We start from the raw sequence: 10285 nt of genomic DNA, 5'->3' as shown, positions 1-10285 counted from the left end.
AGTGGTCTTCCCATGATATTGGTTCCAAAACGTTGATTCTTACTTCAAAAGATAAAAAGTTAGGAGCAGGGAGTTACAGCATCGGTATTTATGGCTTTAAGGAGATGACTAAGTATAATATATCAGTCACAATTCAGGACGACTTCAATCAAAAAGTGGGTCAGCAAGCATCATCATCTTCCATGTCATCTGCTGGGACGGATACCGAACAATGTAGGAATTGCAAACATTACATACCTTCTAGAACTATCGCGCTGCATGAAGCATACTGTAGCAGGCACAATGTTGTCTGTCAGCATGCAGGCTGTGGAGTTGTTCTTAGAATGGAAGAGTCCAAGAACCATATTCACTGTGATAGGTGTGGTCAAGCTTTCCAGCAGGTAGAATTGGAAAAACACATGAAAGTTTTTCATGAGCCACTTCACTGCCCTTGTGGAATAATCCTTGAGAAACAGCAAATGGTAAGTTAATTCCCATCTTCATTCTTTTATTGCTCTCTTTTGATGCCCTTACGAATGTATTACTATTGTAGTTGGCTTAGATATGATGTTTATTTATAAAAGCAGTGCCAAATCACAAATTCCTTCATCTTATTTAAATTTATCTGATAAATATGTTTTTACATTCTTGTTAGGTTGAGCACCAAGCTTCAGTTTGCCCCTTGCGGTTAATTTCATGTCGGTTTTGTGGTGATATGGTACAAGCTGGAAGTTCTGCCATTGATGCGCGTGATAGATTAAGAGGATTGTCTGAGCATGAGAGTGTTTGTGGGTCGAGGACAGCCCCTTGTGACTCGTGTGGGCGTGCAGTGATGCTGAAGGACATGGACATACACCAGATTGCTGTTCATCAAAAAGGCTAATTCATTCTTGTGTTGTTCAGAGTCCTGATACTGTATTTGAACATGGGAGGGATATCATTTGAGTGGCAAAATAGAAATGGAAAGAAACAGTAACTCAGATTGTGACCCACAAACTTTCTATTTTGCCTTTGGGTTGCCATAATTTTTGGTCTCTGGATATATAAAATTGTTTGCACTCAATATGTACGAAATGATGATTTCAGCTATATCTATGGTTATGGAGAATGTGTTCCAAATTCTTGTACAAGACACTTTTACAGAACCTCATGCGTAGTGCAATTATTTTTCATGTGCAAATTCTTAATAGAATGCATCATATATATTGTCAACTTATTATAATACATTTCTGTGCTTTTATTAAATATTGTTTTGAAATTTAAATGAATGAAAAAATAATCTAAGCACTTCCAGAAAAAAATGTTAGTCTATATCTTATTTCATTTGATAAAGAAATATTATGAAATTGAATTGGCCTATGAAAAAATATTCTCAGTTGATATGATATATATATAATTTTAGACTTCTAGTAGAAATGACACTTTGACTGAAAACATCGTAAGATTATTGTATATGACACTATATGCATGATTCTTCTTCTTTAGTTCTTTGTGGTAAGAATTTTAGTTACAGAAAATATGTTTTAAAATTTTAATTAGATGGTGAGAAAGAGTTGGAGTTGTTCAAGTGTTAACACTTCTTAGCACTAAATCTGAAGAATCTTTTTTCAATTGGCATGTTATTGGTGGTCCAACTCTCACTTGTTGAGCATCCACGAAAAAGATTTGTTACTTTGATTAATTAAGATAAGTGTGATAGAAAATTTGAAAAGAATTGAAGAAAACTGAAAATAAAAACATTTTTTTGCATTGATTATGACTTTTAATTATTGACAACTATTAAAATGAAGATGTTAAAAATATTTTTTTATGATAATCTTTGTTTAAAAAGTGTAACTTATTTGTTTGTCTACACTTTAAATAAAAATAATACTTTTATCACATATAAAAATTAAATCTTACAATTCATCATGATCAAAATAAAATATTTTTATATAATAATATCTTTATTAGAATAGCCACCTTAATTATTAGCTTGTTGGGTCTTCATTCTCCTTAGTCCATATCATGCAACTTTTCCCCATTATGACAAAAGTTATTCAACGCGCTTTGTGGAAAAATCTTGTGTCTTCACACTGCGAGTACCTAGTAAGCATCACACACTACACTAGAAACTAAGTTTGAAGAATATTCCACGCGCTGGCTGATGTATATAAATTTGCATTCATGAGTTGCATTGAATGCCATGCGCCACACACATATACACAAATATAGTTTTCTAAACATAACGATGAGGCGTTATACTCTCTTGTTGCTTCTTCTTCTTGTTCATAATCCATCTTCCAGTTGCTCATCGGTGTTGCCACTGTGTAACCACCATGACAACTCAGACTTGCTCCAATTCAAGAACTCATTTTCCATTAACACTTCATTGTACAAAGATTGGCCGGCGCTTTCCTCTTGTTACAACAAGATAGCGTCGTGGAACAATGGTACGGATTGTTGCGAGTGGGATGGTGTCACATGCGACACCACGTCAGGGCACGTGATTGGCCTTGACCTCAGTTGCAGCATGCTCCAAGGCGAGTTTCATCCCAACAACACTCTGTTCCAACTCACGCATCTTCAACAACTCAACCTTGCCGCCAATGACTTCTCCGACTCTCCAATATATCCCGGAATTGGTGATCTTGTGAGTCTCACGCATCTCAATCTATCATGTTCATCATTTGGCAATCATATTCCCTCCACGATCTCTCGCTTGTCTAAATTACTCTCACTTGATCTCTCGTCGTGTAATCATGAACTGAGACTTGATGAATCAACATGGAGTAAACTCATGGGTAACACCACTAACTTGGAAGTGCTGGTTCTAGATGGCGTAGATATGTCTTCTATCAGAAAAATACCAGATTCCATAGGCCACTTGAATTCTCTTAACCAACTACGGCTACGGAATTGCCAAATTGATGGATTAATTCCCGTGTCTTTTTGGAATCTCACTCAACTAACTCATTTGGAACTTTTAGGAAACAGACTTCATGGTGAAATTCCATCTTTGCTTTCAAACCTCAAACATCTCACCTACTTAGATCTTAGTTCTAATAGTTTCAGTGGTCACATCCCAGACGTGTTCGACAACTTCACTAAATTAGATACCTTGCAACTTTCTTCTAACAATCTAGGAGGCCAATTGCCACCATCACTTTTTCGTCTATCCCAACTTAATGTTCTAGATTTGTCATTGAATAGCTTAGAAGGCCCAATTCCAAGTAAGGATACAAAACTCTCAGAAATAACGTCCCTGATTTTGTATAATAATTCATTAAATGGGACAATTCCAAATTGGTGTTATTCTTTGCCTTCATTGATATTTCTAGATCTTGGGCACAACCACCTAGTAGGACCGATAGGAGAATTCTCGACTTATTCTATGAATTATTTGGTTTTGTCGAATAATAAATTTCAAGGTAGTTTTCCAAATTCAATATTTAATTTTATAAATCTTACCACTTTAGATTTATCTTCAGCTAATTTGAGTGGTCATATAGATTTTCACCAATTTTCAAAGCTCAAATCTTTAAATTTTCTTGATCTATCTCACAATGCTTTTCTCTCTATTAACCTAGAAGACAATGTTGACTATCTTTTACCTAACCTTACTGTAGTAGGTTTATCTTCGTGTAAGATTACAAAATTTCCTAAGTTCCTAGAAAGCATTGAAGATCTATATGTACTAGACCTTTCTGATAACCAAATTGAAGGGGTGATTCCCAAATGGTTTAATGACAAGCTCTTGTACAAATGGAAGAACATGCAGTTCATTGATCTCAGTCTCAACAGGCTGCAAGGAAATATTCCAATTCCATCAGATGGCACCTATTATTTTTCAGTCTCAAAGAACAACTTCACAGGAGGCATTTCCTCAACAATATGCAATGCAAGCTTCCTCAATATGCTAATCCTGTCTCGCAACAATTTGACTGGCAATATTCCACAATGTTTGGGATCCTTTCCTTCACTCCTGGTTTTGGATTTGCAAATCAACAACTTTTATGGAAGCATACCTGGAAACTTCTCCAAGAATAATGCTTTTGAGACTATAAAGTTGAATGGCAACCAATTAGAGGGACCAGTACCACAATCGTTGGCTCATTGCACAAAACTGCAAGTTCTAGACCTTGGTGACAATAACATAGAAGATGTATTTCCCAGTCAGCTAGAAGCTCTTCAGGAACTACAGGTACTCAGTTTGCGAAATAACAAATTTCATGGTACCATCACTAGTTTGAGTATGAAGCATCCATTTCCAAAGTTGAAAATTTTTGATGTGTCTAATAACAAATTTAGTGGCCCTTTGCCAATGCAATACTTTCAAGAGTTTCAAGGAATGATGACGACTCTGAATGAAAATACTCAAGCTGATAGTTTGGAGTATATGAGCGCGCATGCTAATGCGACCAGTGTACCATATAATGACTCTGTTGTGATCATTATGAAAGGTCAAGAGAGAGAAATGTCAAGGATATTAACTATTTTCACAACTATAGACTTGTCAAATAACTTGTTTGAAGGAAAAATTCCACAAATTCTAGGAGAATTGAATTTTCTCAAAGGGCTTAACCTTTCTCACAATAAAATCAGTGGTAACATTCCACAAACTTTAGGTAATTTGACGAGTTTAGAATGGTTAGACCTCTCATGGAACCAACTGAAAGGTGAAATACCTCTGTCTTTGACAAATTTGAATTTTCTATCTGTCTTGAACCTTTCGAAAAACCAGTTGGAGGGAGTGATACCTAGAGGAAAACAGTTCAATACATTTCAAAATGATTCCTACAGAGGAAACCCAATGCTTTGTGGATTCCCTTTGTCAAAGTCATGCGGTAATGATGAAGAACAACCACCTTCAGTATTTCCTGAAGCCAAAGATTCATTATTTGGGTGGAAGTCAGTAGTAGTGGGATATGCATGTGGAGTGGTGTTTGGGATCTTCCTTGGAAGCTTGTTTATCAAGACTGCGAAACCATTGTGGCTTGCCAGACTTATTTGTGGCTATACTTAACAAAACATGCACAGAAGATCAGAGGCCATGCAAAGCATCATGTTTTTTCCTTCTTTTTTTTTTCTATCATGTGAATTTTTCTGTTTGTGAAATAAAATGTGTTAGATATCAAAACTTTGTGATTTATCCATGCTTACATCATTATAGCTTCATCAATGCCAAGAATTAAATGTACCACCACTCTTGCAATGAAATGAATGCCAAGAATGAAATGAATTGAGTTATTTACTAAAGAAACTCTATTTCTCTGTTTTTGTAGCGAGTGTCCTGAGAGTGAGAGAAAAATGTATAATTATGTTATATGCGAGTGATATTGATATTGAAGATAATTAACTCATGAAAGTGTGTTTTTCATGATTCATGAAATGTAAATATTATAGTTAAATTTGTGAAGTGCATTGCAGATGCTATTATTTTTTTCTACAAAAATGCAATTTATACACTAAAATCAGCTACCAATGTATTTCGATATAAATACATGTGTGGTTTAGTTTATTTTCGATGTATATTTATATTCTAACATGTATTTTATATTGTCGAATCTATTGTACAAAAATCATACACATTCTTTATTCTTAGTTAAAAGGTGTTATGCACCATAACATTAATTATCATTAAAGTAATCTCAATTTTTATATACAGATTGTTGTTCATCAAAACGGCTCATTCATTTTCATGGTGTTCATGGTGAATTTGAATTTGAGAGGAATTTCATAGGAGTGACAAAATAAAAATGCAAAGAAATAGTAATTCAGATTGTGAATCATAAACTTTCTGTTTTGCTACGGTTGCCATGATCTTTGGTCTCTGGAGTTTGGACTCTGGATATATAAAATATGTACGGAATGATGATTTGAGTTATCCCTATGGTTATGGAGAAACTGTTTTCTGTTCCAAATTATTTTTCATGTGCAAATTCTTAATAGAATGCATCATATATATTATCAACTTGATTTTTATAACTCATTTTGCGTGCTTTTGTTCACACATATTATCATGTTAATTTTTATAACTCATTTTGTGTGCTTTTTATAGAAATATGTTTTTAGCATGCACTATCTAATGCAAGATCCCTCATCCAAAAATGTGCCATCTCTATTAATGAATAGACTATGCATGAGTCATCTATTATTTCAACTTCTTGTGAATTAAATATAAGAAAACCTATTATATATTGATTTGTTGCTTTTGTTTGATTTAAAATAATTTGTCATTGCTTGCTTGAGTTATTATATAGCTTATTAATGTATTAGATAATATATACTCATATATTCAAATGTCACCTGGCTGAGGAAGAATTACAAAGGATAAAAATATGCGGATTAAAAGTTAAATCTTAAGACATACTTTTTTTATTTAGAAATATCTACTATTTACGAAAATTTTGTTTATTTTTTAAGAAAATAGTAAGGTAAGGCCATTCCAACTATTGATCATTGTCTTAGTAAACTATTGCCTCACCAACTAGCTAATCAGACGCGAGCCCTTCCTCCGGCGGATTCCTCCTTTTGCTCCTCAGCCTATGGGGTATTATGCCAAAAGTAAAAAAATTCCATCCTTCTCTTTCTTTCTTTTTGTTTTGCCTCCCAACGACGACATGGAGAAAAAAAGAAAGAGCTCCTAACTAATTGAGGACTCCATTAGCTCGCCTGACAGATGATTTCATTACCCTCACCAGCAATTTCATACCAAAATTTACAATTTTAAAAAGAAATCGAAACTGAAGTTGATAGAATGTACACACAGGATCCTTTTACGAATTTTAAATTTGCCAAATGAGCTAGAATGTTATTTTCGATTAAGCTCATTTTAATAAGAAAATTAACAGTAATTCTGATTAAGATGTAACTCATGAATTATAACAGAAAATATGTCTTATAAATGATGTCACGCATTATAATTTATTTTGATCTCGAAGCACTTAAGAAGTTCTTTTTGTTGAATTAATCAACATAATTGTGCTGTGACATTTAATTTGAAGATATGGTTGTCATTTGATATAAAATGATTATTCACGTGGAGTTGTTTTAATATAAAATTGATAATAAAAAATTATTAAATAATTTAACAAATTTAATTAAATTATCGTTTAACAATTATTAATTTTACATAAAAGTATCTCTACATGAGTATTTACTACGTACACATATCTATGAAGACAAATAAATTGGCTTTTATCACTCGTGGTGGATCGGAGTGATGAAGCAGCTTTCATTATTAATTTATATAGTAATATGTCAATAATAAAACTCTCTTGACGATGAGTTTAATTAAATGTTCATGTTACACAGTTTATCTGTGTCTTATTGACTAATGTATTTTGCTGTCAGTGTATGTCAGATTTCAAAATATAGCAGAAAAATGACATAAGAAGAAGAAAATTCTTTAAATAATGAGTCAATGAATTTCCTTTTGGATTTTATGTTTTAGCAAGAGATGACACGTGAATTTCATTTAAAGTAAAAAAAATTCATAATATAATAGCTAAAGCAAATAATTAGTGGTCTTATTTCAAGCCTTCGCCTTTGGCATTTTATTTATAAGCCAATGGCCGATCAATGAGAACACAGTCTTGTCGTTTCCCTTGTTTTTCTTTTCTTTCTTTCTTTCTGTTTTGTTTTTTATTCATTTTTTTCATTTCATATACAGTATACTAAAATAATTTAAATTTTTTATATTTATTTAAACAGACTAATAAATTAATTATTAAATTAATTTAATTTAGTTATATTAATTGGTATTTGTTAATACACTTTTTAATATAAATGTTGCTGTACTTTATCAAGTCTTCTATATACATACGAGTCTATGCTTTGATATTGATAGTAGTCCTGCTACATTTTGCCATCAAATTTGACCACTTTGTCGTAACATATTTGTATCGTACCATCAAATTCCACAAGGTATAAATATAAAATAATATAAGATTAAAAAATCTTTCATTGAATTTTAATTTATAGTGTTGTGTTGTATTACCTTGTCGCACTCTAACATAATAAAATTCTGTGAGTAGTGTGACTTAGTTATTAGTATTACAAAAATTAAATTATCTAAATTTGGTATAAATTAAATTACGTGACTTAGATAAAGACATTTAAAATATTTTTAAATATAGATATTTAATTTTGAAATTCTTCAAATGATATCATTCAATCACAAGCCAATACAGGACAAAAATCAAATATCCTTAATTAATGATTTTATCTAACAATTTGGGATTAAAATTTCATTTGGACGGAAATAATAATTTCCTCTATTCGTTCCTAAATAACTAAGGGCAAGAGTTAAACTAAGAACTTAAATGTTTTGTAAATTCAGTAAATTATTTTTATTTTTAATTCTAAACTCATTTTCTAAATTTTAAATTCTAATTTTGAACTGTAAATTAAAAAAAAAGAGTTAAAAACAATTTTATAATATTCTGTTAGTTATTGTGGTCACTCTATTAATATCCCAATTGGAGAGTCCAATTATACTAAAAGGTAAATAAATTAACTAAAGTATGTCTTTAGTCAAGTCAACTTGCCACTTAATAATTTCATCAAAAGATACAATAATTTGAGTAGGACGCATGTGCTGCTGCTTTAGTTTCTTAGGGACATTATCTACTTTTCCAACCCATATCTTGAAAACCTTTTTCTTTTAATTTGCTAGGCGTCTTACTTGACTCTTCAAACCTTTGTGACTATAAATACATGATTATTGTGTGGCTCTATGCAAAACCAAAACTGTTCTATCATATTATACTCTCATTCACTGATTATATTCCTAATAATCATAAGATGATGAAGCCCATTTTTGTTGCATTTTTGCTTTTGGCTTCCCTAATCTTCCTTCCTTCTTCAACTTTAGCTGCTCGAATACTAGCACACAATCAGCGTAAGAGTTTCTATTAGATGTACAATTATATATATATATATATATCTTAAGGAAAAAAGGACAAATAGGTCCCTGACATTTTGCTCCGCGGACATTTTCGTCTCTAACCATTGAAAAATACTTTTAAGTTTCTGACTTTCACAAAATTTGGACGGATCAGTCCCTGACGGAGGCATTTGGACGGAGGAACTGATTTGTCCAAGTTTTGTGAAGGTTAGGGACTTAAAAGTATTTTTCAATGGTCAGAGACGAAAATGTTCGCGGAACAAGATGTCAGAGATCTATTTTTCTTTTTTTCTATCTTAAATTTGTAAATAAATAATTTAATTAATACGTTTTTATTTGATGTGAAAATCTAAAAAATGCTTATGATTATATATATATATATATGATATGCTAAGTATGTATTATATGCTTAAATTAATTTTTAACATTTTTTAAAAAGTAACAAATAAAATTTTAACAAATAAAAATAATTTATCTAATATTCTAAAATAACCAAAAATCAATTTATTAATTTATTTTATTAAAACTTAATATGCCCGAAACAAAAATTATTAATGATGTTATTAGAAAATACTAGAGAATGAACGCTTCTATTATAAAAAAAATAAAAAAAAAGAGAAAAAAATTGTTAATCGCTTATAATTTTTGTTAATTACTTATATATAATATGCAGGTGGTGATGAGAAAGAAGCATATAGAATAGGAGGAAGAACAGCTCTTAATCCAAATGGAAGAGGACATGCTTATCCAGAAGGAATGGGAAGAGGAGGTGGAGGAGGACATTCTAGTCCTTTTGTAAACCCTACTCCTGTTCCTTCCTATAAACGATGCAGCGCTAATAATCCATACCAGGGTGAACCTTGCCGCCCCCCAGCCACCAAATAATTAAGCATTATCTAACACTTCATTAATTAATTGAGGTCAAAGAAGAAGCATATGTTTTTGTTTTACTAGCCAGTAGAATAATCGAACTCAATGTACGTTTTTTATTTCTGTGGAAGAGTGCTGATATATGCGTTCAGCTTTGAGTTTGTTGTAATAGTGCTTATGAAATAAAACCATATATTGGCCTGCTTCAATTTTCAGGGCTTGTGAAATAAAACCGCTACTTTCTGCTACTTATATTAGATTTCCTTTTTTCTTTGGAGCATATATAACTACGTCATCATCAAATATTCATAAAATAAAATTACATTTGTTCCAAAATTTTACTTTTAAATTGGTACGTAAAACCAAGAGCATTACTTTCTGCAACTAGCTAGCTAGATTTCAATTCTTAAATGATGATCACTTAAAAAGGAATAATTGTCGTAGAAAATTGATGCTAGCTAGTCCGGGTAGTCCCATTTACATTATTGCAATAATTCTTTCTTCTTCTATATATGAAATTACTAAAAATAGCATATATATATATAT

General features: G+C 31.8%; 4 protein-coding genes across 4 annotated transcripts in view; all 4 read left to right on the top strand.

Moving 5' to 3' along the window:
• LOC107496751 (uncharacterized) overlaps window positions 1-36 on the top strand; it is a 2468-nt gene extending 2432 nt beyond the window's left edge. The window contains exon 4 of the mRNA XM_052251464.1: window positions 3-36. Coding sequence (XP_052107424.1) covers window positions 3-36 — 34 coding nt within the window. The remainder of the gene's footprint in view (window positions 1-2) is intronic.
• LOC107496801 (uncharacterized) lies at window positions 1-1195 on the top strand (the record flags this gene model as incomplete). Its single annotated transcript, XM_016118129.3, is given in 2 exon segments — window positions 1-461; window positions 635-1195. Coding segments are annotated over 2 exon segments (585 nt in total). The 3' UTR covers window positions 863-1195.
• Window positions 1196-2148: 953 nt separating this feature from the next.
• LOC107496793 (receptor like protein 22) lies at window positions 2149-5207 on the top strand. The gene has a single exon (XM_016118123.3). It carries the CDS (start codon window positions 2165-2167, stop codon window positions 4982-4984), a length of 2820 nt encoding a protein of 939 aa, XP_015973609.1. The 5' UTR covers window positions 2149-2164; the 3' UTR covers window positions 4985-5207.
• Window positions 5208-8667: 3460 nt separating this feature from the next.
• On the top strand, window positions 8668-9991 carry LOC107496813 (uncharacterized). The gene is made up of 2 exons (XM_016118143.3): window positions 8668-8863; window positions 9543-9991. Exons 1-2 carry the CDS (start codon window positions 8680-8682, stop codon window positions 9752-9754), a joined length of 396 nt encoding a protein of 131 aa, XP_015973629.1. The 5' UTR covers window positions 8668-8679; the 3' UTR covers window positions 9755-9991.
• The last annotated feature ends 294 nt before the right edge of the window (window positions 9992-10285 follow it).

This window comes from Arachis duranensis, chromosome 7, assembly GCF_000817695.3.
Source record: "Arachis duranensis cultivar V14167 chromosome 7, aradu.V14167.gnm2.J7QH, whole genome shotgun sequence".
In the NCBI taxonomy this organism is placed as follows: Eukaryota; Viridiplantae; Streptophyta; class Magnoliopsida; order Fabales; family Fabaceae; genus Arachis; species Arachis duranensis.
This window is presented reverse-complemented; position numbering and strand designations above follow the sequence as displayed.